Here is a 26,366-nt window from a genome sequence, read left to right as displayed (position 1 = left end):
CCATTCCTTCTCTCCACAGATACTGCCTGTCCCGCTGAGTTACTCCAGCACTCTGTGAAACATCATCCATTCCTTCTCTCCACAGATGCTGCCTGAGCCGCTGAGTTACTCCAGTATTTTGTGTCTTTTTACTGGATCCCCTGGTTGTTATCCATTTATAATGCTTCATGATGCAGCTCCGTTGGACTTTGGTCAGGATGCATTTGGAGTGTTGCGTGCAGGTCTGGTCACCCCATTACAGGAAGGATGTGAAGGCTTTGGAGAAGGTGCAGAGGAGGTTTACCACAATGATGCCTGGATTAGAGTGTTTCAGCTACAGGGAGAGTTTGGATAAACTGGGATTGTTTTCTCTTAAACGGTGGAGGTTGAGGGGCGATTGGATAGAAGTATTGGGGGCGTGGCTGTGTTCTGCAGCTGCGGCTCACCGGCAGTCTCTCTGTTTTTTTGGGTTTTTTTTTGTCATTGTCGTTGTTAAATGTACGTTTTGTTTTATTTTTAATTCTGTATATGTAGGGGGGTGGTGGGGGGGTTGGGGGAAACCTTTTTTCAAATCTCCTCAACGGAGATGCGACCTTTACCGTGTCGTATCTCCGTTCGCGCTACGGCCTAACATCGTGGAGTCGGCGGCCTCCAGCTGGGATCGACCTCAAAGACTCCGGTCGCAGGGCCTGGACTTACCATCTCGGAGGCTTCGGCCGTGGGCCCTGCAGACCGCAACATCGGGAGTTCGCAGGTCCCTGGCTGGCGACCGGCTTTTGGGAGCTCCAGCCGTAGCAGCTTCGACCGGCCCGAAGCGTGAGGTACGATCAACCCGCCCGCAGGCCCTTCATCGCCCTGCGTGGCTCGGCCGCAGCACTTTCCATCGCCCGGTGGGGGCTCAGGACTTTCATCGGCCTGCTTGGCTCGGCCCTGGGACTTTCCATCGCCCGGTGGGGACTCAGAACTTTCATCGGCCTGCTCGGCTCGGCCCTGGGACTTTCCATCGCCCGGTGGGGGCTTCAAAAAGTTGGGAGCCTCGATCACCTCGTGGCACCACGGGAGAAGAATGAGGAGGAGATAAGACTTTGCCTTCCATCACAGTGAGGGTGTGCCTGGAGCAATCACTGTGATGGCTGTTTTATGTAAAAAAAATTATCTGTGTGTCTTGTGCTCTTTAATGTCTACTGCCGGACCCTGACGTGAGAGGACGCTGGCGTTGAGTATTCGCCGCTTTTCCGTCAGGATAGTTTGTCTGTTTGTTTCTATGTTAATTGTTTTTGTAAAGCGCTTTGAGCATGTGATAAGGCGCTATATAAAATAAATGGATTATTATTATTATTATTATTATATAATTATGAGAGGCACAGATAGGGTAGACAGTCAGAACCTTTTTCCCAGAGTGGAAATGTCCAACACTAGATGACATAGCAATAACGTTTGAGGGGGAAAGTTTAATGGAAAGTTTAATCTCCCGGTTGCTATCCATTTTAACTGCCCTTCCCAGAGACCCGGGTTTGATCCTGACCATGGGTGTTGTCTGTACAGAGTTTGTCACATATTCTGTTCAGTGTAAGTTGTCTCTAGTGTGTGTAGGATAGGTTAGTGCGTGGGGATCGCTGGCCGGCGCGAATTTGGTGGGCCGAAGGGCCTGTTTCCACTCTGTATCTCTTTAAACAAAAAGTGACGTCACTCCCATCAAGACGTGAAGATGCAGCCATGGGATTTGCCAACCATTAGCCCAAAGCAACATGGCCATGGGAGCAGTGCAGTGAGTGAGGCCTCACTCTGGAGTGGATCAGGGCAAGGACAGAGATGCCAGTGTGGGAATGGGAAGGGGAGTTAACATGGTCAGCAACAGGGAGAACCCACTGGCTTGGTGGACAGTGATGAGTTTGAGTTTAGTTTATTGTCACGTGTACCGAGGTACAGTGAAAAGCTTTTGTTGCGTGCTAACCAGTCAGCAGAAAGACAATACATGATTACAATTGAGCCGTCCACAGTGTACAGATACAGGATAAAGGGAATAACGTGAATAACGTTTAGTGCAGGGTAAAGCCAGTAAAGTCTGATCAAAGATAGTTCGAGGTGGATAGTAGACACAAAGTGCTGGAGTAACTCAGCGGGTCAGGCAGCATCTCTGGAGAACATGGACTGGTGTGCGTTTCACAGTGCTGGAGTAACTCAGTGGGTCAGGCAACATCTCTGGAGAACATGGATAGGTGACGTTTCACAGAGTGCTGGAGTAACTCAGAGGGTCAGGCAGCATCTCTGGAGAACATGGATAGGTGACGTTTCACAGAGTGCTGGAGTAACTCAGAGGGTCAGGCAGCATCTCTGGAGAACATGGATAGGTGACGTTTCACAGAGTGCTGGAGTAACTCAGCGGGTCAGGCAGCTGACCTGAACCGTCACCCTTTCTTTCTCTCCAGAGATGTTGCCTGACCCACTGAATCACTCCAGCATTTTGTATCTACCTTCCAGTGTAGCATGTTCTCCACACTCACTATTGTGATCCCAGCGGGCTGCTCCTTCTCCCCCTGGCCAATCCACCCTCTTCACCTTCACAATCTTATCTGCTTTAATTAGATCATGTCCCACTCCTCTATACATCAGTATACTCCTCTATACTCCTCTTCCTACATTAAGGGTGGCACAGTGGTAGAGCCTTACAGTGCTGGAGACCCGGGTTCCATCCCGACTACCGGGTGCTGTCTGCACATAGTTTGTACAGACCGTTCTCTCCGGGTGCTCCGGTTTCCTCCCACACTCCAAAGACATGCAGGTTTGCAGGTTACTTGGCTTGGTATAATTGTAAATTGCCCCTAGTGTGTGTAGGATAGTGTTAGTGTGCGGGGATCACTGGCCAGTGTGGACTCAGCAAAGTGCCTGTTTCCGTGCTGCATCTAAAGTCTTGTATCTAAACATTTAAGAACCAGTTAGACAGGTACATGGATAGGACATGTTTGGTGGAATATGGACCAAACGCAGGCAGGTGGGACTAGTGTAGCTGGGACATGTGGGCGTTGGGCTGAAGGGCCTGTTTCCACACTGTATCACTCTATAACTCTAAAATTAAAAAAGCCCTTCATCTGAGGAAGCTGCCCTGCCAACGTTCTCTGCACTGGCACAAATATGGAAACTGGAACTCTGCAGGGAAAGCCAGCAATGATATTACCCATTATTACCAATATTGCCCGGTCAGCTGAGATAGCAGTTTAGCCTGTACATTGTTGAGGCCCCAGCAGTGCCCCCTCTGGCCCTCTGCTGAATGCCAGTCTGACCATGGCCAATCCACGGCTGCCAACCATGCCCCTCGCTCCTTATGCAGCACCTTATCAAATGCCTCGAGTAAAACGCAGCAGACAGCGTCGACTGCTTCACCTTTATCTATAGGAAAACATCTGCAGATGCTGGTTAAACCAAAATGCTGGTAAAGTCAGTTCAGTCTGAAGAAGGGTCTCGATCCGAAACGTCATCCATTCCTTCTCTGTCACCCAGCGTCACCCATTCCTTCTCTCCAGAGATGCTGCCTGTCCTGCTGAGTTACTCCAGCATTTTGTGTCTACCTCCCCTTTATCTATCCTGTTTGTACCTTCCTCAAAGCACCCAGAGACGTTTATCAAACACACTTTCCCTTTCAGAATACCTTGTTGACGTTACTTATCTAATGATTTCTGAAGGTCCACTTGCTACCACCTTAATAATGGATCCCGCCACTGATTCGGGGCGGCACGGTGGTGCAGCGGTAGAGTTGCTGCCTCTCAGTGCCAGAGGTGCAGGTTCTCACCAGACTCACCATGGGTGCTGTCTGTCTCCTACCCACCCTCTCATCACCCTGTCTGCCCTCTCACCTCCTGGAAGGGCAAACACTCTGGGGCTACATAAAGAGAATATTCCCATCTGGACCCTCAGACAGATCCCGGCGGGCAGCACAGGAGAGTTCTAGCAAAGCTGTTGTCAAGCTGGAAAGGGTACAGAGAAGATTTACGAGGATGTTGCCAGGACGAGAGGGTGTGAGCTACAGGGAGAGGTTGAGTAGGCTGGGTCTCTATTCCATGGAGCGCAGGAGGATGAGGGGGGATCTTATAGAGGTATACAAAATCATGAGAGGAATAGATTGTGTAGATGCACAGAGTCTTTTGCCCAGAGTAGGGGAATCGAGGACCAGAGGACATAGGTTTAAGGTGAAGAGGAAAAGATTTAATAGGAATCCAAGGGGCAAGCTTTTCACACAAAGGGTGGTGGGTGTATGGAACAATAGACAATGGACAATAGGTGCAGGAGGAGGCCATTCAGGCCTGCACCATCATTCAATGTGATCATGGCTGATCATTCTCAATCAGTACCCCGTTCCTGCCTTCTCCCCATACCCCCTGACTCCGCTATCCTTAAGAGCTCTATCAAGCTCTCTCTTGAATGCATTCAGAGAATTGGCCTCCACTGCCTTCTGAGGCAGAGAATTCCACAGATTCACAACTCTCTGACTGAAAAAGTTTTTCCTCATCTCGGTTCTAAATGCCCTACCCCTTTGAGCTGCCAGAGGAGGTAGTTGAAGCTGAGACTATCCCATCGTTTTAGAAACAGTTAGATAGGTACATGGATAGGACAGGTTTGGTGGGATATGGACCAAGCGCAGGCAGGTGGGACTAGTGTAGCTGGGTCATGTTGGCCGGTGTGAGCAAGTTGAGCCGAAGGGCCTGTTTTCACACTGTATCACTCTATGACTAGTGTAGATGGGACATGTTGGCCGTTGTGGGCAGGTTGGGCTGAAGGGCCTGTTTCCACGCTGTATCACTATGGCAGCAGACTGCACCACCTGCACCTGTTTCCAGGGCACTGCGGCAGACAGGAGCAGGGTCTCCCACGTAACGTGAGCGAGCGGCACTCTCACCTTCTCAATGATTGCCCGCCTTTCCTCACGGTCAAACAGGTTGGGGATATCTCCAGTGTTCAGGATCATGTTGATGTCTTCCAGAAAGGCTTCATCCTGATAGAAAGTAACAGAGTAGCAGAGGGTGCAGCGGTAGAGTTGCTGCCTCACAGCGCCAGTGACCCGGGTTCCATCCTGACTACGGGTGCTGTCTGTACGCAGTTTGTACCTTCTCCCTGTTTTGCAAATCCCTCGTATTCCTCGGACAAGCTAGATGCAGGAAACATGTTCCTAATGTTGGGCGAGTCCTTAACCAGGGGCCACGGTCTTAGAATAAAGGGGAGGCAATTTAAAACTGAGGTGAGAAGGAACTTCTCGAAGGGCCAAATGGCCTCCTCCTGCACCTATTTTCTATGTTTCTATGTTTCTATGTTGCGAAACATACTTGGCTAATCAAGAAGGATTATGATTATGACCTGCGTGGGTGAATCTGGGATCTCTGGTTTCCTCCCACACTCCAAAGACGTGCAAGTTTGTAGGTTAATTGGCTTGGTAAAAATTGTAAATGGCCCCTAGTGTGTAGGATGGTGTTTGTGGCTGGGGGTCGCTGGTCGGCAGTGATTCAGTGGGCAGATGTTCCTGCTTCTGCGCTGTATCTCTAAACTAAATTAAGCAAAGCAGCACCAGAATTTATCGTTTAGAGAGACATCATATTCATTGTAAGAATGAGGGCCAGTAGTTCTGGACCGGTGGTGAGCTGGATCAATGGGCCTAGCAATGAGCAGTGACTGAGGCATTGTTGTTGTGAGGCTGGACACACCCCTGGGTCAGACCAGGACAAGATGGGATATCAGTACCCCTGTTCCCCACCCCTCACCCCCTCATCCCCAAACCCAGTCAGGTGGTACAACTGTTGCATGGATACACCATGCCTGACGAAGGATGTGTTGGCGTTGGAGAGGGTGCAGAGGAGGTTTACGAGACTGATCCCAGGAATGATGAGCGTTTGACGGCACTGGGCCTGCGCTCACTGGATGAGGGGAACCTCATTGCAACGTACCGAATAGTGAAAGGCCTGGATAGAGTGGATGTGGAGGGGATGATTCCACTAGTGGGAGAGACTAGGACCAGAGGGCACAGCCAAAGGGCTATAGGAAGGAGATGAGGAGGAATTTCTTTAGTCAGAGGGTGGTGAATCTGTGGAACTCATTGCCACAGGCGGCTGTGGAGGCCAAGTCGGTGGATATTTTTAAGGTGGAGGTTGACAGATTCTTGATCAGCACGGGTGTCAGCGGTTACAGGGAGAAGGCAGGAGAGTGGGGTTGAAGGGGAGGGGTAGGGGAGTGGTGTGAGTGGTACCTTGATCTGATGGTCTATGAAGAGGAAGACGGTGGGCGTGCCATTAAGCCCAGTCCCCCGCAGCACCTTCTTCAGGTCATCCTTCCACTCCGCCAGGGTGTAGGCCTTCTGCACGCTCAGCTGGAACACGCTGGCATCGCCCATGAAGGCAGCCAGCCGCGTGGCAGACTGGCGCCCACTCCCTCCGATCCCTGACCGTGACAACAGGGGCAAGCTCAGAGACGGCACGATGAAACCACGCCGCAACAACTCCGCTGCTCACCTCCCCTCCCCAACACACCCCACCCCACCCCTCCCCTTCCCACCCCTCCCCTTCCCACCCACCCCACCCCACCCTTCCCCACCCCAACACAAATCCTTCCCACCCCACCCCACCCTTCATCACCCCAACACACCCCACCTCAACCCATCCCACCCCTCCCCACCCCACCTCACCCCATCCCACCCCAACACTCCCCTTCCCACCCCTCCCCACCCCACCCCTCTCCACCCCACCCCTCTCCACCTCACCTCACCCCATCCCACCGCAACCCTTCCCCTCCCCACCCCAACCCTCCCCCTCACCCCATCCAAACCCACCCATCGCTCCCCACCCCACCCAACAACACCCCACCCCACCCCTCCCCATCCCACTCCACCCAACAACACCCCACCTCACCCCCCCACCCCCTCCCAACCCCTCCCCACCCCCTCCCAACCCCTCCCCACCCAACCCCTCCCCTCCCCACCCCACCTCCCCTCCCCACACCCATTCCTCCCCACCCCTCCCCATCCCACTCCACCCCTCCCCATCCCACCCTTCACCCTCCCCCTCCACTCTCCACCCTCCCCACCGCACCAACCATCCCACTCCATATGGTGTGTGTACTGGGGCAGATGGCCGTGGTGGGGCGATGCAGGGACTCACCGACTAGCAGAGCGTGTCCCTGCGGCTGCCTGAGGATCCTGCAGATGCGTGAGACGTGCTCGATGGCAAACGTGAACATCACTAGGTCCATGGGAGCCTTGCTGCTGCGATTGAATTCATCCAGGTAGCGTTCTATAGTCTGGCACCAGACAACAGCAAGAGCTAGCTGGGCACATCCACAGACGGGAGTAGTGACCCCAGCCACACGCAGTAATGACCCCACCCACACGCAGTAGTGACCCCACCCACACGCAGTAGTGACCCCACCCACACGCAGTAGTGACCCCACCCACACGCAGTAGTGACCCCAGCCAGTAGACTATTCCAACACCATGTCACCCAAACACAGAATCATCCTTTAGTTGAGTTTAGTGTAGTTTAGTTTGGTGTGGTTTAGCTTGGTGTAGTTTAGTTTAGTGTGATTTAGTTTAGTGTGATTTAGTTTAGTGTGATTTAGTTTAGTGCGATTTAGATTAGTTTAGTGTAGTTTAGTGTAGTGTAGATTAGTGTAGTTTAGTAGTAGTGTAGTTTGGTTTAGTGTAGTGTAGTGTAGTGTAGTGTAGTGTAGTTTAGTGTAGTTTAGTGTAGTGTAGTGTAGTGTAGTGTAGTTTAGTGTGATTTAGTGTAGTGTAGTGTAGTGTAGTGTAGCGCTGCCGTCGCAGCTGCGGCTTGCCTGCAGTCCGTCTGTTCTTTGTGTTTTTTGTTGTTTTTGTCTGAATTGTAGTTTTAATATGGTGTAGGGTTTGTATGTTTATGTTTGGGGGGGGGGGGGGGGGGGGGGGAACGGGAACTGTAAAATTCTCTCTCCCGAACGGAGACGCGACCTTTGTTTCTGTGTCGTGTCTCCGTTCCCGCTGCGGCCTACCACCGGCCATGCACCTGGGACCACCTGGGCTCTGGTTCGCAGAGCCCGCGGCCCGGACTCACCACCTGCGGCGCTGGCTGCCTGCGGATGCTGCGGGAGCGGCTGCGACTCGTCTCCGGAGGCTCCGTCGTGGACCGCGTGGATGTCGGAAGCCCGCAGGCCCTTGGATGGGGGCCGACATCGGGAGCTCCGGCAGCGGCAGAGGCAGCGTGTTCGCCCACCCCGAATCGCGGGGCTTGGGTCGGCCCGCCGCGGACCTTTCACCGTCCGGCGCGGCCTGGAATAGGCCGCGGGTTTTTCACCGCCCAGCGGGGGCTTCAATGTCGGGAGCCCCGACCGCCCCAACGTGGCAACTCCAACAGCCTGACCGCGGGACAAGACGGCAGGGAAGAGAAAAGACATTCTGGCCTTCCATCACAGTGAGGAGGGACTGGAGGAGACTCACTGTGATGGATGTTTCTTTTTGTTTGGTGTTAGTTTGTGATTGTATGTGTTATTGCAATTTTATTGATTATTCTTATTGGTCTTATTGTTCAACTGCGGGTAATGTTTCATTTCACTACACATTTATGTGTATGTGACAAATAAACGACTATTGACTATTGACTATATTGTAGTGTAGTTTAGTGTAGTTTAGTTTAGTGTAGTGTAGTGTAGTGTAGTTTAGTGTAGTTTAGTGTAGTTTAGTGTAGTGTAGTGTAGTTTAGTGTAGTGTAGTTTAGTGTAGTTTAGTGTAGTTTAGTGTAGTTTAGTGTGATTTAGTTTAGTGTAGTGTAGTTTAGTGTAGTGTGGTGTAGTGTAGTGTAGTGTAGTGTAGTTTAGTATAGCTTAGTGTAGTTTAGTGTAGTTTAGTGCAGTTTAGTATAGCTTAGTGTAGTTTAGTTTAGTGTAGTTTAGTGTAGTTTAGTATAGCTTAGTGTAGTTTAGTATAGTATAGTTTAGTGCAGTTTAGTATAGCTTAGTGTAGTTTAGTTTAGTTTAGTTTATTGTTTAGTTTAGTGTGATTTAGTTTAGTGTAGTTTAGTGTAGATTAGTGTAGTGTAGTTTAGTAGTAGTATAGTTTGGTTTAGTGTATTGTAGTTTAGTGTAGTGTGGTTTAGTTTAGTGTAGTTTAGTTTAGTGTAGTTTAGTTTAGTTCAGAGATACAGCATGGAAACGTGCCCTTCATCCCACCAAGTCCGCACTGACCAGCGATCCCCACACACTAACACTATCCTACACACTAGGAACAATTTACAATCTTTACCGAAGCCAATTAACCTACAAACCTGTACGTCTTTAGAGTGTGCGGGGAAACCGGAGCACCCGGAGAAAACCCACGCAGGTCACGGGGAGAACGTACACACAGCATCTGAGGTCGGGATGGAACCCAGGTCTCTGGCGCTGTAAGGCAGCAGCTCTACCGCTGCACCACAGCCTTCTACTACAACCAGAGAGCAGTGCTGAACTACTATCTACCTCATTGGAGACCCTCGGACTATCTTTAATCGGACTTTGCTGGCTTTACCTTGCACTGGACGTTATTCCCACATCGTGTATCTGCACATTGTGAATGGCTCGATTGCAATTGTCTTTCCACTGACCTGGTTAGCACGTAACAAAGGCTTTTCACTGTACCTCAGTTTAGTTAATGGTCACGTGTACCGAGGAACAGTGAAAAGCTTTTGTTGCGTGCTAACCAGTCAGCAGAAAGGCAATACATGATTACAATCAAGCCATTTACACTGTACAGATACATGATAAGGGAATAACGTTTAGCGCAAGGTAAAGCCAGCAAAGTCCGATGATGGATAGTCCGAGGGTTATCAAAGAGGTAGGTAGTAGTCCAGCCTGAGAACACGTGACAATAAGCTGAACTGAACACTTACATTCTTCAGCTCACTCCAGTCGGTTATTTCATTGTAAGCTTTCTTCCTCTTCTCGTTGCTTTTCGGCAGCATATAATCTCCGAAGAAGAGAAGACGCATGTCGTCATCGTTGAGGTCCCTCCCAATGGCCATGTGCTGGAACAGGTTGTTGATCTTCTCCTTGAACTGTGTCTGCACCACGTTCTGTGACAGGCAAACCCAAGACACCGACTCTAAACGCCTTAGTGTGGGAAGCAACTGCAGGTGCTGCTTTACACCGAAGATAGACACATCAAGCTGGAGTAACGAAGCAGGACCAGCAGCATCTCTGGAGAGAAGGAATGGGTGACGTTTCGGGTCGAGACCCTTCAGGTCTGAAAAAGGTTCGCAACCTGAAACGTCACCCATTTCATCTCTCTAAAGGCCTTTGTTATCTTCTCCACCCGTTTGGCAATCACCCCTCATCACCTGTATTCACCCATCATGAGCTGGCTCTTGCCCCACCCCTACCTCCACTAGCTTTCTCTCCTCCACTCCATCAGCCTGAAGAATGGATGAATGATACTTTATTATCACGTACCTGGGGTACCCAGGGTCCCATCCCAACAACATTATCTGCCCATTTCCCTCCACAGATGCTGCCTGACCCGCTGGTTCCTTCAGAACTTAGTTTAGTTTAGAGAAACAACGCGGAAACAGGCCCTTCGGCCCACCAAGTCCGTGCTGGCCAGTGATCATCCCATACCTACACCAGCACTATCCTACACGCACTAGGGACAATTTACAATTTTTACACAAGCCAAATTAACCAACAAATCTGCATGTCTGGAGTGTGGGTGTAAACTGGAGCACCTGGAGAAATCCCACGCTGTCACAGGGAGAACGTACAAACTATGTCCAGACAGCACCCATAATCAGGATGGAACGTGGGTCTCTAGCACTGTGAGGCAGCAACTCTACCACTAAGTTGTCTGCTTAAGATTCCAGCAACTGCAGTCCCTTGTGTCTGGGTTGTGGGAGAAGGCAGGAAAATGGGGTGAGAGGGAAAGATAGATCAGCCATGATTGAATGGCACAGCCTAATTCTGTTCCTAGAACATATGAACTGCAATCTGTGTAGGAGAAAAGCTGCAGATGCTGGTTTAAATCAAAGGTAGACACAAAATGGTGCAGTAACTCAGCGGGTCAGGCAGCATCTCTGGAGAGAAGGAATGGGTAACGTTTTGTGTCGAGCCGAATCATCCTTCTCTCCCGAGATGCTGCCTGACCCGCTGAGTTACTCCATCACTCTGTGTCTAACTGCAATCTCTTTACCCTGACTGTCTGGAAGATGTCTTATTTTACCTTGACGATCTGGAAGAAGAGCTTCCTGTCTTGGCTGTCTACCAGACGATCACAGAAGACGCGATGGACTTCATGGATCCAAAGTCTCATCAACTTGTGGTCTCCTTTGGTTCCCTGGGGCATGCAGTCTGATGTGAACAGGAGCAGACCCTGGGGAAGACAGCAACAGGAAATTCAAGCCCGTGGCTCCACGCAGACAGGTGGTATCATTGACAAAGACCCAAAGACACACACAAAATGCCGGAGTAACTCAGCGGGACAGGCAGCATCTCTGGGGAGAAGGGATGGGTGACGATTCGGGTTGAGACCCTTCTTCAGACTGAGAGTCAAGGGAGAGGGAGGCACAGAGATAAGGAAGGGTAAGGTGTGAAAATGAGACATCAAAAGAGGGATGGGGGGGACAGAGAGAGAGAGAAAGCAAGGGTTACCCCAGCGGTATGAATATTGACTTCTCTAACTTCAAGTAACCCTTGCTTTTCCTCTCACCATCCCTCCCCCTTCCATGGTCTCCAACCAGTCTGACTGTCCGTCTGAAAATATCTTACGTCTGTCTGTATGCTACATTATCACGCTCTCCTAGCTAACAATGATGTTTCCTTGATCCATATCTCCTTTGATGTCTCATTTTCACACCTTACTCTTCCTTGTCTCTGTGTTTCCCTCTCCCCTGACTCTCAGTCTGAAGAAGGGTCTCGGCCGAAAACGTCACCCATTCCTTCTCTCCAGAGATGCTGCCTGTCCTGCTGAGTTACTGCAGCATTTTGTGTCTCTCTTTGATTTAAGGCAGCATGTGCAGTTCCTTCATACACACTGCCGATGACCCACGGTGTGATTTGCATCACCTGAGCGCCAGTAGGTGTGGACTTGCATTACCTGTATGACTCTGGAGAAGTCCCTCAGATTGAATATGTAATGTGACTTGGATGGCGTTGGCAGGAAGCGCTCCACAGCTTGCGTGTACACCTCCGTGGTGGCCCACACCAAAATCTGCACAAGACAAGAACGGCGATGTCAGCATTCATACTCATGCTTTCATATTCAGTATTTTAACATTGGAGAATCTTCACGGGCGGGACAGTGGTGCAGCAGTAAAGTTGCTGCCTTACAGCGAATGCAGCGCCGGAGACCCGGGTTCCATCCCAACTACGGGTGCTGTCTGTAGGGAGTTTGTATGTTCTCCCCGTGACCTGCGTGGGTTTTAAACATAGAAAATAGGTGCAGGAGGAGGCCATTCGGCCCTTCGAGCCAGCACCGCCATTTATTGTGATCATGGCTGATCGTCCCCAATCCCCGTGCCTGCCTTCTCCTCATACCCTTTGATTCCACTATCCCCGAGATCTTCGGTTTCTTCCCACATTCCAATGACGTTCAGGTTTGTAGGTTAATTGGCTTGGTAAATGGAAACATTGTCCCTAGTGGGTGTAGGATAGTGTTAATGTGCGGGGATCGCTGGTCGGCGCGGACCCAGTGGACCGAAAGGGCCCGTTTCCGCGCTGTATCTTTAAACTAAACTAAACCATTAAGCATCATTTGGACTATTGCCAGCAATTTTGGGCCCCATATCTGAGGAAGGATGTGCCGGCTCTGGAGAGGGTCCAGAGGAAGTTTACAAGAATGATCCCAGGAAATTATAGGAAGGATGTCGACAAAATGGAGAGGGTACAGAGGAGATTTACTAGAATGTTGCCTGGGTTTCAGCACTTAAGCTACAGAGAGACGTTGAATAGGTTGGGTCTTTATTCTTTGGAGCGTAGAAGGTTGAGGGGGGACTTGATAGAGGTTTTTAAAATTTTAAGAGGGACGGACAGAGTTGACGTGGGTAGGCTTTTCCCTTTGAGAGTGGGGAAGATTCCAACAAGGGGACATAGCTTCAGAATTGAGGGACAAAAGTTTAGGGGTAACATGAGGGGTAACTTCTTTACTCAGAGGGTGGTGGCTGTATGGAATGGGCTTCCGGTGGAAGTGGTGGAGGCAGGCTCGATTTTATTATGTAAGAGTAAATTGGATAGGTATATGGATAGGAGGGGATTAGAGGGTTATGGTCTGAGAGCAGGTAGATGAGACTAGGTCAGAGAGAGTGGTCGGCGTGGACTGGTAGGGCCGAACGGGCCTGTTTCCGTGCTGTAATTGTTATATGGTTATATGGTTATATGGTTATATGAATGAGTAGGTTAACATATGATGAGCGTTTGTCGGCACTGGGCCTGTACTCACTGGAGTTTAGAAGTATGAGGGGGAACCTCATTGAAACTTACAGAATAGTGAAAGGCTTGGATAGAGTGGATGTGGAGAGGATGTTTCCACTAGTGGGAGAGTCTAGGACTAGAGGCCATTGCCTCAGAATTAAAGGACGTTCCTTTAGGAGATGAGGAGGAATTTCTTTAGTCAGAGGGTGGTGAACCTGTAGAATTATTTGTCACAAGGCTGTGGAGGCCAAGTCAGTGGATATATTTAAGGCAGAGAAAGATAGATTCTTGATTAGTGCGGGTGCCAGGGGTTATTGGGAGAAGGCAGGAGAATGGGGTTGAGGGGGAAAGCTCGATCAGCCATGATTGAATGGCGGAGTAGACTTGATGAACCAAATAGCCTAACTCTGCTCCTATCACATGACCTGATGACCTTATGAACATCAGCTGCAGATGTTTCTATTTACACTGTGTGAGACTATTGTGCCTCTCATGAGTTCATAAGTTCATTACTTGTAGGAACAGAAGTAGGCCATTCGGCCCATCAAGTTGTAAGACACCAGCTGTACCATGCCACCATGGCACTTAAGAAACCCTTGGATAAGCACAGGCAATGGAGGGATGTGGATCATGTGCAGGCAGAGATAATCATGTCGGCACAGACATTGAGGGCCAAAAGCCTTCTCCTGTGCTGTACTGTCAGATCATAAGACAAAGGAACAGAATTAGGCCATTCGGCCCATCTGTCTACTCCGCCATTCAATTATGGCTGATCTATCTTTCCCTCTCAACCCCATTCTCCTGCCTTCTCCCCAGTACAGCAGGAACGGGGTACTGATTGAGAATGATCAGCCATGATCACATTGAATGGCGGTGCTGGCTCGAAGGGCCGAATGGCCTACTCCTACACCTATTGTCTATTGTCTATTGTCTATAACCACTGACACCCTCATTAATCAGAATCTGCCAATGTCCACCTTAGAAATATCCAGAGCCGTCTGTGGCAATGAACTCCACAGGATCACCACCCTCTGACTCATGAAATTCCTCCTCATCTCCTTCCTAAAGGAATGTCCTTTAATTCTGAGGCAATGCCCTCTGATCCTAGACTCTCCCACTAGTGGAAACATCCTCTCCACATCCACTCTATACAAGCCTTTCACTATTCTGTTAGTTTCAATGAGGTCCCCCCTCATTCTACTAAACTCCATCGAGTACAGGCCCAGTGCCGACAAACGCTCATCATATGTTAACCCACTCATTCCTGGGATCATTCTTGTAAACTTCCTCTGGACCCTCTCCAACGCCAACACACCCTTCCTCAGATACTGCTCACGATATTGCAAACGTGGCTTGACCAGCGTTTGCCTTGCTTCCAACTGATTCGATGAAAGGGTGGCACGGTGGCGCAGCTGTAGAGTTGCTGCCGTACAGCGACAGAGACCCGGGTTCAGGGTATTGCCTTCCCCGTGACCCGCATGGCTTTTCTCCGGGATCTCCGGTTTCCTCCCACACTCCAAAGACGTACAAGCTTGTAGGTTAATTAGTTTAGTATAATTGTAAATTGTCTCGTGTGTGTAGGATAGTGTTAGTGTGTGGGGATCGCTGGTTGGCGTGGACCCGGTGGGCCGAAGAGCCTGTTTCTGTGCTGTATCTCTAAACTAAACTAAACTAAGTTCTGAAGGAACCAGTGGATTAGGCAACATCTGTGGAGGAAAATGGACAGATAATATGTAGGAAGGGACTGCAGATGCTGGTTTAAACCAAAGATAGACACAAAAAGCTGGAGTAACTCAACACATTAGGCAGCATCTCTGGAGAGAAGGAATAGGTGGCGTATCAGGTTGAGACCCTTCTTCAGACCCAGAATCTCAACAGTGGATTGATCATGACTGAACGGAGGAGTAGACTTGATGGGCCGAATGGCCTAATTCTGCTCCTATAATTCTCTGCCACAGAGTGGAGTTCTCTACCACTGAAGGCAGTGGAGGCTAATTCGCCGGATGCATTCAAGAGAGAGTTAGATTTAGCTCTTAGGGCTAATGGAATCAAGGGATATGGAGAGAAAGCAGGAACGGGGTACTGATTGTGGATGAACAGCCGTGATCATATTGAATGGCGGTGCTGGCTTGGAGGCCCACTCCTGCACCTATTTTCTATATTTCTCTATTTCTATATAATGTTGCACCTCAAAACTAAACTAAGCTATACTGCAATGCATGAGTATGTGAGGAACAATGCCTTTCACCCAACATCCATGCCTGCTCTCGGCTGCAGGCGGGTGGCTCCTACCCTGGAGTATCTTTTCAAGGAGATGTCGAAGCCCGTGTTGAAGTGCCAGTCGACCAGCGGCTGGAAGATGGTCTTCATGGTTTCTTGGCTGAAGGCATCGATGGTGATGACGTTGAAGTGGCGCAGGCACCGCGGGCTGATGGACTGCCGCCCACCACCAGGGGGCACCATCGCCCCCACCAGAGACATGTTGTGCACGTGGAAGATGCTGGTGTCCTTCCTGCAACCACAAGACAACCTTGTCAGCACAGCTACACAGGCTCGCCACAGTGGGCGGCACATCACGTGCCAGCCTTGTGACCCTGCACCCCACCCTGACCTGCGAGGGTGAAAGACAGACACACACACAATACTGCAGTGACTCAGCATCTCTGGAGACGTTTCAGGTCGAGACCCTTTGTCAGACCGAGCCTTCAGAACACCCATCAGTCATCACTAGGCAGCAAAAAGTTCATTATTACATTTATTTCAAAATATTCAGGTTTAGTTTAGAGATACAGCGTGGAAACGGGCCCTTCGGCCCACTGGGTCCAAGCCGACCAGCGATCCCCGCACATTGACACTATCCTACACACACTAGGGCAAATTTACAATTTTACTGAAGCCAATTAGCCTACAAACCTGTACGTCTTTGGAGTGAGGGAGGAAACCGGAGCACCCGGAGAAAACCCACTCAGGTCACGGGGAGAACGTACAGACAGCACCCGTAGTCAGAATGGAACCCAGGTGTCTGGCGCTGTGAGGCAGCAACTCTACCGCTGCGCCACTGGTGGGTGACAGAGTAAGGGTCCTGAACCGAGACGTTGTCTATTCATTGCTTCCACAGGTGCTGCCGGACCCACTGGGGTCAGTTCTTGGAGCAGAGTTAGCCTGTTCAGCCCATCAAATCTACTCCACCGTTCAAACATGGCTGATTTATTTTTTCCTCTCAAACCCATTCTCCTGCCTTCTCCCTGTAACCCCTGACACCTGTACTAATCACTAGCTGATGGTATAGAGGCCTGGATCCAGCAGATGTGGAGAGGATGGTGCAGAGTTGCTGCCTTACAGCACTGAAGTCCCGGGTTCCATTCCGACTACGGGTGCTGTCTGTACAGAGTTTGTACGTTCTCCCCGTGACCTGCGTGGGTTTTCTTCAAGATCTTCGGTTTCCTCCCTCACTCCAAAGACGTGCAGGTTTGTAGGTTAATTGGCTTGGTGTATGTGTAAATTGTCCCTAGTGTGGAAGGATAGTGTTAATATGCGGGGATCGTTGGTCGGCGCGGACCTGGTAGGCCGAAGGGCCTGTTTCCACGCTGTATCTCTGAACTAAACTAAACTAGTGAGAGAGTCTAAGTCCAGAGGGCACAGCCTTAGAATAAAAAGACGTACCTTTAGGAAGGAGATGAGGAGGAATTTCTTTAGTCAGAGGGTGGTGAATCTGTGGAATTCATTGTCACAGACGGGCGGCTGTGGATACCAAGTCGGTGGATATTTTTGAGGTAGAGATTGACAGATTCTTGATTAGTACGGGTGTCAGGGGTTATGGGGATAAGGCGGGAGAATGGGGTTCAGAGGGATAGATCGATCAGCCATGATTGAATAGCGGAGTCAACTTGAAGGGCCGAATGGCCTAATTCTGCTCCTATCACTTATGAACTGTTGGACAGTTGTTTAGGGTCAGTATTCCTGTTTTCTGTGGCTCGGGGAAAGGATAGAATGACCAACAATATTCTTTACTGAAGGCAGGAGGGACTGGTCCAACGAAGTATCAAAAATCACCCGACGGTCCTTCTGCTCTGGGAGCGGCACAGGCCATTCACAGCCAACAGTTCCCCCAAGGCCCACAGTGAACCAGAGTGTACAAGACCTTACACAGCAACTATGCAGATGAAATGATGCCACTGTGGCATAGAGGAACTGATGGATAGGCACAGGGATTGGACAGACATGGATTGTTTCACGTTTTTAGTTTATACATACAGCGTGCAAACAGACCCTTCAGCCCACCGAATCCGCGCCGACCAACGATCCCCGCACACTCACACTATCCTACACACACTGGGGACAATTTGCAATTTTTCCAAAGCCAATTAACCTACAAACTTGTATGTTTTTGAAGCGTGGGAGGAAACCCGAGCTCCTGGGGAAAACCCACGCAGGTCACGGGGAGAACGTACAGACTCCATACAGACAGCACCCGTAGTCGGGATGGAACCCGGGTCTCTGGTGCTGTACGGCAGCAACTCTACCGCTGCGCCCTTGTGGAAGAGTATTCTGCTTTTATGGTGTCGGAAGGAGCTGCAGATGCAGCTGTATATCGCAGATAGATGGGCTTCTGTGGGGTGCAGCTTGCTAGCCCTGAGTGTGAGCTACAGGTGGTGGGGTGCTGGGGTGAGGCTGAGTGTACCTGTTGAACCAGTAGCCATGATCGATCCACTGTCGAAGCAGTTCCACAGGCGGCTGTGCCCCGTACCTCTCCTTCGCCGGCATGTTCAGGTCGTCCACAAACACACACAGCTGTTTCTGAGGTTGCACCCCGTGAACATTCCTCCTCCGCCTGCAATGGAGGTGATGTGAAAGAACAGGTGGCAATGAATGCTTTCAAGAGAGAGTTAGATAGAGCTGTTAATGATAGTGGCATCAGGGGATATGGGGAGAGGGGAGGAACGGGGTACTGATTGTGGATGATCAGCCATGATCACATTGAATGGCGGTGCTGGCACAAAGGGCCGAATGGCCTACTCCTGCACCTATTGTCTATCGTCTGTTGTCTATAATTACAATAAAATGAGATCTAAAGGGTAGACACAAACAACTGGAGTAACTCAGTGGGAGAGGCAGCACCTCTGGAGAGAAGGAATAGGAGATGTTTCGGGTCGAGACCCTTCTCAAACTGAGAGTCGGGGAAGAGGGAAACGAGAGATGTAGACGGTGATGGAGAGCGATATAGAACAAATGAATGAAAGACATGCAAAAAAGTATCAATGATAAAGGAAACAGGTCACTGTTGGCTATGTGCTTGGTGAAAACCAGTTACCATGAGACTCAACAAGATAATGAAGCTGGCCACCGACTAGGGTGGGGAGGGGAGGGGCGGAGAGAGAGGGGATGCAAGGTTACGTGAAGTTACAGAAATCACCTCTGATAGTGGAGGAGGCCCAGGACAGAAAGGTCAGTGTGGGAATGGGAGGGGGAGTGTTTAGCAACCGGGAGATCAGATAGGTCCAGGCGGACTGAGCAAAGGTGTTCAGTGAAACAAAAGGGTAACAGGACATCTGTTCATCTGCTGCTGGCTGTGATTGAATTGTCTTTGTGCGTCTAGTTTAGTTTAGTTGAGTTTATTGTCACGTGTACCGAGGCACAGTGAAAGGCTTTATGTTGCGTGCTAACCAGTCAGCAGAAAGACAATACATGATTACAACCCACAGTGTACAGGAAATATCAGTGCGAGGATCTCCAATGAGGTAGATAGTAGCTCAGCACTGCTCTCTGGTTGTGGTAGGATGGTTCAGTTGCCTGATAACAGCTGGGAAGAAACTGTCCCTGAATTTGGAGGTGTGCGTTTTCACACTTCTGTACCTTTTGCCTGATGGGAGAGGGGAGAAGAGGGAGTGGCCAGGGTGCGACTGGTCCTTGATTATGCTGCTGGCCTTGCCGAGGCAGCGTGAGGTGTAGATGGAGTCGATGGAAGGGAGGTTGGTTTGTGTGATGGTCTGGGCTGCATCCACAATTCTCTGCAATTTCTTGCAGTCTTGGATGGAGCTGTTCCCAAACCAAGCTGTGATGCATCCTGATAAAATACTTTCTCAGGTGCATCTGTAGAAGTTGGTGAGAGTTGTAGGGGACATGCCGAACTTCCTGAGCCTTCTAAGGAAGTAGAGATAATGTCTTCCTGAGGTGCTTGATTTATGATTATCCAACTGGTTCTTTAACATTGGGATAGTCCCAGCCTCAGCTACCTCCTCTGGCAGCTTGTTCCATACACCTACCACCCTTTGTGTGAAAAAGTTACCCCTCAGATTCCTATTAAATCTTTTCCCCCTTCATCTTCAACCTATGTCTTCTGGTTCTAGATTCCCCTACTCTGGGCAAGAGACTCTGCGTCTACCCGATCAATTCCTCTCATAATTTTGTACACCTCTATAAAATCATCCCTCATCCTCCTGCGCTCCAGTGAATAGAGTCCCAGCCTACCTAACCTCTCTCTATAGCTCAGGCCCTCGAGTCCTGGCAACATCCTGGTAAATCCTTGTTTCACTCCTGCCCTCTTTCTTGCTTCTCTTTAGGCTGAATCTATATGAAACTTTGATTTGACCACGTTTAGTGCAGTGTGCTGTTCTGGTCACCCCATTACAGGGTGTGGAGGCTTCAGAGAGAGGGCAGAAGAGATTCACCAGCATGTTGTTTCCTGGATTTGGGAGTATTATCTGTGAGGAGGTTGGACAAAAGTGGATTGTGTTCTCGGGAGCAGTGCAGGCTGAGGAGCAACCTGACAGAAGTATTTAAAATGAGAGGTACAGAGAGGGTAAACAGTCTACCGCTGTGCCACCATGAGGGTGTGGGATAGTGCCAGTGTACTATCACTGGTCGGCACGGACTCGGTGGGCCGAAGGGCCTTTATGTCTCTTTATGTCTGAACTAAAGTTTATTTCTGGGTGGCACGGTGGCGCAGCAGTAGAGTTGCTGCCTTACAGTGCCAGAGACTCGGGTTCCATCCCGACTATGGGTGCTGTCTGTACGGAGTTTGAACGTTCTCCCCGTGACCTGCGTGGGTTTTCTCCGGGTGCTCCGGTTTCCTCCCACACTCCAAAGACGTACAGGTTTGTTGGTTAATTGGTTTCAGTATAATTGTAAATTGTCCCTCCTGTGTGTAGGATAGTGTTAGTGTGTGGGGATCGCTGGTCGGCACGGGTTGGGTGGGCCGGAGGGCCAGTTTCCGCGCTGTATCTCTACACTGAATGATGGTGGTGAGCTGTGAGCTGTCCTCACTTCTGGAGGCAGCCCAGGATGATGTCCTGGGTCTGGTTGGCGGAGGTCTGTGCGGAGAAGTTGATCTGACACACGGTGAACTTGGTGGTGGGCAGCTGGCGCAGGAAGCTGTTGGTGATGGCCGTCTTGCCCGTGCCGGTGGGGCCTACCAACAGCAACGGCTTATCCTGCAGCAGCAGCTTCTCCAGGAAGTAGGTCTGCATCGCTGTCTCAGTGGTGTTGATGATGATGTTGTTCAGCTGCAATGTCAAGGACAAGCATTACACTCCTGCTGATACACGGAACCAGGCCGCGCGTTGTGTCACCCAGTCAAAACACGCTTGTACGCACAAAGTACTCGAGTAACTAGGGTTGCCAACTTCCTCACTCCCAAGCACGGGACAAAGGGTGACGTCACCGCCCGGCTCGGGCGGCCGCCATTGGTGGAGCGGGAGCACGTGGCCACTGGCTGGGTGAGGTCACTTGTGGCGCGGCGCAGTGACGTCACCCTTTGTCCCTTATTTGGGAGTGAGGAAGTTGGCAACCCTACTAATACGGGACAAGGGCGGTCCCGTACAGGGCAAACTAATGTAGCCCAAAATACGGGATATCCCGGCTAATACGACCATTCTCTTCTCTCTATACATGCTCCCCCTTGGCCAAATCATTCAAAGGCACGGCATTTCTTTCCACTGCTATGCCGATGACACTCAGCTTTACCTCCCCCTGAAACCCAACAACCAGTCAAATTTAAACAGCCTCTCACACTGCCTTGAGGACATAAAATGTTGGATGGCACAGAACTTCCTCCAATTAAATGAGAGCAAGTCTGAGGTCATCCTATTCGGCCCCCCCGACTCCATCAAATTGATAACAGGCAGTCTTGGAAGCCTATCCTGCCTAGTCAAACCGCATGTCAAAAACCTCGGCATGATATTTGACTCTGCATTAAAATTTGATAAGCAAGTCAACGCTGTGGTAAAAGCCAGCTTCTTCCAACTTCGAACCATAGCTAAAATCAAACCTTTCCTCAAATTCGACGACACAGAAAAAATCATTCACGCTTTCATTTCCTCCCGCCTAGACTACTGCAACTCCCTATACACTGGGATCAGCCAATCTTCCCTGTCCCGCCTGCAACTGGTCCAAAACGCCGCAGCGAGACTCCTGACGGGTACCCGTAAAAGGGACCACATCACCCCGATTCTGGCCTCTCTCCACTGGCTCCCTGTACGGTACAGAATCAACTTCAAGCTCCTCCTATTCACGTATAAAGCCCTAAATGGACACTCCCCCCCCTACATCAAAAATCTTCTAACCCCCCTCTCTAACTCCAGGTCCCTCAGATCGGCCGACTTGGGGCTATTCACTATCCCGCGGTCTAGGCTTAAACTCAGGGGTGACCGCGCTTTTGCGGTTGCAGCTCCTAGACTGTGGAACAGCATCCCTCTCCCGATCAGAACTGCCCCCTCCATCGACTCCTTTAAGTCCAGGCTCAAAACATATTTCTACTCCCTAGCGTTTGAGGCTCATTGAGGAGGCGCTGTGAACTGTTTGCGTACTACTGTATGTTTTCATTTTTTTTTCTATTGGAACCTAATCAAATGTACAGCACTTTGGTCAACGTGGGTTGTTTTTAAATGTGCTATACAAATAAAATTGACTTGACTTGACTTGACTACTAACTCATTGGGACAGGCAGCATCTCTGGAGAAAAAGGAACAGGTAATGTTTCGAGTCGAGACCCTTCTTCAGACCCGGGTAATAGGTGGACATAGGTGAGGGGGGTTGTTGGCAGACAGGCCCACTGGACCCCCGGTTCATGGTCCATTATAACTCCAGCTCTCTGACTCTCGGTCCACGTTTAACCCAGACTTGCTACCACAGCCACATGTCCTTTAACAATGGCCTGTTACCTTTATCATTGTTACTTTGCATATCTTTTATTCATTTGTTCTATATATCTCCACATCACCGTCTAAATCTCTTGTTTCCCTTTCCCCTGATTCTCAGTCTGAAGAAGGGTCTTGACCCGAAACGTCACCCACTCCCTTTGTCCAGAGATGCTGCCTGAGCCACTGAGTTACTCCAGCTTAGTGTGCCTATCTCCCACACTGACCTTTCTGTCCTAGGCCTCCTCCATTGTCAGAATGAGGCCCAGCACAAACTGGAGGAACAGACCTTGTATTCCTAACTTCCTCCTAGTTTGAGGAAGGATAGGTCAAGACACTTCATGAGGTGAGATCAGTTTATCTTGGCATTATGCACAGCACAGACATCGTGGGCTGAAGGGCCTGTACTGTTCTATGTTCTCTGAAAGGTCTAGAGGGATATGGGCCAAATGCAGGCAAATGGGACTTGCTTAGACGGGGCACCTCAAGAGTAGCATAGATGGGGCACCTCGAGTAGCTTAGATGAGGCACCTCGAGTAGCTTAGATGGGGCATCTCAAGAGTAGCTTAGATGGGGCACCTCAAGAGTAGCTTAGATGGGGCATCTCAAGAGTAGCTTAGATGGGGCACCTCAAGAGTAGCTTAGATGGGGCATCTCAAGAGTAGCTTAGATGGGGCATCTCAAGAGTAGCTTAGATGGGGCACCTCGAGTAGCTTAGATGGGGCACCTCAAGAGTAGCTTAGATGGGGCACCTCGAGTAGCTTAGATGGGCCACCTTAAGCAACAAATTAAGAGTCTAAGGAAGGATTACAACATGAAACGTCACCCATTCCTTCTCTCCAGTGATGCTGTCTGTCTCGCTGAGTTACTCCAGCATTTTGTGTCTACCTTCACTGTAATTCAGCACCAGCCGATCCATCCGACACAAAGCAATCTTGTGTTTCCTTCACGATTCCACCGGCTGCACTTCCCTGTGTCTCCATTTTACTGCCCCACTGTGAAAACTACTCCAAGTATGTCCGTACAACCACAAAGCACTGTCCCAGGCCCTTCAGCCCAACTTGTCCATGCAGACAAAGATGGACTGTCCTTGCAGACCAAGATGCCTAACCTCGTCTCATTTGCCCGCATTTGGCTCACATTCCTCTAAACCTTTCGTAGAACAGTACAGCCAGAACCAGGGGACACAGCCTAAGAATAAAGAGGAGGCCATTTAAAACTGAGGTGAGAAGAAACCTTTTCACCCAGAGAGTTGTGAGTTTGTGGAATTCTCTGCCACAGAGGGCAGTGGAGGCCAAATCACTGGATGAATTTAAAAGAGAGTTAGATAGAGCTCTCGGAGCTAGTGGAATCAAGGGATATGGGGAGAAGGCAGGCACGGGTTACTGATTGTGGATGATCATCCATGATCACAATGAATAGCGGTGCTGGCTCAAAGGGCCAAATGGCCTCCTCCTGCACCTATTTGTTATGTTTCTAGGAACAGGCCCTTCAGCCCACAATGTTTGTGCTGAACATGATGCCAAGTTAAAGTGATCTCATCTTAAGAAGGTTCTGCAGAGTTGCTGCCTGACCCACTGAGATACTTTTTGTGTCTACAAGCTTATCTTCACTAGGTGACACTACCCACAGCTTTTGGCTAAGTCATGTTAAACAGTAATAGAGGAAGACTTCCTTACTTTAATCCAGTTTAGAGATACAGCGATGAAACAGGCCCTTCAGCCCACTGAGTCCGTGCCGACCAATGAATCCCGCACATTAACACTATCCTACACACACTAAGGACAATTTACATTTTTTATACCAAGCCAATTAACCTACAAACCTGCACGTCTTTGGAGTGTGGGAGGAAACAAAAAATCAAGGAGAAAACCCATGCAGGTCACGCTGCATAAACAGAGGGTCAGGCAGCAGCTCTGCAGAGAAGCAATAGGTAACGTTTCGGGTCGAGACCTTCTTTAGACTGAGTGTAAGGGGAGAGGGTTGAAAAGGTACAAAGAACAAAGGAATAAAAGCCATGAAGAAGGGTCTCGACCTGAAACGTCACCCATTCCTTCTCTCCTGAGATGCTGCCTGACCTGCTGAGTTACTCCAGCACTTTGTGAATAAATACCTTCGATTTGTACCAGCATCTGCAGTTATTTTCTTACACTATAAAGCCAGCAATGATGATCAAGGAAAGGTGGAGCCCACAATGGTCCATTGTTGGCTGTGGGGAAGGTGACAACGAGTGAAACAGTGAACCTCAGCAGGACGACAGTGAAACTAGTACGGTGACTAGGGTGGGGGAGGGGCGGTGAGAGAGGGGATGCAAGGGTTACTTGAAGTTAGAGATATCAATGTTCATACCGCTGGGGTGTGAGCTGCCCAAGCGAAATATGAGGTGCCGTTCCTCCAATTTGCGCTGAGCCTCACTCTGACAGTGGAGGAGGCCCAGGACAGAAAGGTCAGTGTGGGAATGGGAGGGGGAGATAAAGTGTTTGGCAACCGATAGATCGCGTAGGCCAAGGCGGACTGGGCAGAGGTGTTCAGTGAAGCGGTCGGCCAGTCTGCACTTTGCTCAGTGGAACGTGGGCATGAATGTTTGCGTGGGCCCATGTCACATACCTGCAGGAGACTGTTAGCCTGTCAATGCCAATGCAGGTGAAGGCCACACACGAGGACGCCCACAGCAGAATGCAACAGAGAAAGAACAGTTCGATTAGGATTGGTAGCTCAAGGACAGGCATATCAGATTTTTGTTTTAGTTTAGTTTAGAGATACAGTGCAGAAACAGGCCCTTCAGCCCACCAAGTCCACACCAACCAGTGATCCCCGCACACTAACACTACCATAGAAACATAGAAAATAGGTGCAGGAGGAGGCCATTTGGCCCTTCGAGCCAGCACCGCCATTCATTGTTATCATGGCTGATCATCCACAATCAGTAACCCGTGCCTGCCTCCTCCCCATATCCCTTGGTTCCAACTAGCCCCAAGAGCTCTATCTAACTCTCTTTTAAATCCATCCAGCGATTTCGCCTCCACTACTTTCTGTGGCAGAGAACTCCACAAATTCACAACTCTCTGGGTGAAAAAGTTTTTTCTCACCTCAGTTTTAAATGGCCTCCCCTTTATTCTTAGACTGTGTCCCCTGGTTCTGGACTCCCCCAACATTGGGAACATTTTTCCTGAATGGGAAAAATGCAGTTCCTTGTCCAGTCCTTTCATAATTTTATACGTCTCTATAAGATCCCCTCTCATCCTTCTAAACTCTAGTGAATGCACACACTAGGGACAATTTACTATTTTTAGCCAAGCCAATTAACCTACAAACCTGTACGTCTTTGGAGTGTGGGAGGAAACCGGAGCACCCAGAGAAAACCCACGCAGGTCACGGGGAGAGTATAAACTCCACACCCATAGTCAGGATGGACCACGGGTCCTGGCGCCATTATTTACCATTCCTGCAGTATTTCACACTCAGGTCCTGCTAATTGTGAGATGTAATGAATATTTCTTATTCAGCAATCTATATAAGTTGATGAGGGTAGGGGCATAGACATAGTATATATGGACTTCAGGAAAGCCTTTGGAAAGGTTCCACATGGTAGGCTGCTCTGGAAGGTTAGATTGCATGGGATCCATAGAGAGCTAGGTAACTGGATATAGAATTGGCTTCATGGTAGGAAGCAGAAGATGTGGTGGAAGATGTTGTTTGAGACTCTGGTTGACAGAGTGGAGCCCGCTGGCAGGAGAAGGGGTGGAGGCAGATACCATGGCAATGTTTATGGGCGAGTTAGATAGGAATATGAACAGGCAGTGAATGGATGCCTATGGATATGATTAGTTAAATCGGCATCATGGTGGTCACATAGATGTAGTCATAGAGTGATAC

The 26,366-nt window shown here is 49.8% G+C and overlaps 1 protein-coding gene across 1 annotated transcript in view; it reads right to left on the bottom strand.

The window, feature by feature from the left end:
- Window positions 1-26,366, bottom strand: part of LOC144605046 (dynein axonemal heavy chain 3-like) — a 345,711-nt gene that overhangs the window by 139,018 nt on the left and 180,327 nt on the right. The window contains exons 41-50 of the mRNA XM_078420087.1: window positions 25,098-25,115; window positions 20,620-20,858; window positions 18,038-18,187; window positions 15,649-15,868; window positions 12,044-12,157; window positions 11,171-11,320; window positions 9,849-10,031; window positions 7,116-7,254; window positions 6,209-6,399; window positions 4,871-4,966 (exon numbers count right to left, since the gene is read on the bottom strand). Coding sequence (XP_078276213.1) covers window positions 4,871-4,966; window positions 6,209-6,399; window positions 7,116-7,254; window positions 9,849-10,031; window positions 11,171-11,320; window positions 12,044-12,157; window positions 15,649-15,868; window positions 18,038-18,187; window positions 20,620-20,858; window positions 25,098-25,115 — 1,500 coding nt within the window. The remainder of the gene's footprint in view (window positions 1-4,870; window positions 4,967-6,208; window positions 6,400-7,115; window positions 7,255-9,848; window positions 10,032-11,170; window positions 11,321-12,043; window positions 12,158-15,648; window positions 15,869-18,037; window positions 18,188-20,619; window positions 20,859-25,097; window positions 25,116-26,366) is intronic.

The sequence above is a fragment of the Rhinoraja longicauda genome, chromosome 23 (assembly GCF_053455715.1).
Source record: "Rhinoraja longicauda isolate Sanriku21f chromosome 23, sRhiLon1.1, whole genome shotgun sequence".
In the NCBI taxonomy this organism is placed as follows: Eukaryota; Metazoa; Chordata; class Chondrichthyes; order Rajiformes; family Arhynchobatidae; genus Rhinoraja; species Rhinoraja longicauda.
The sequence above is the reverse complement of the archived record's forward strand: the minus strand, read 5'-3'. Positions and strand labels throughout refer to the sequence as shown.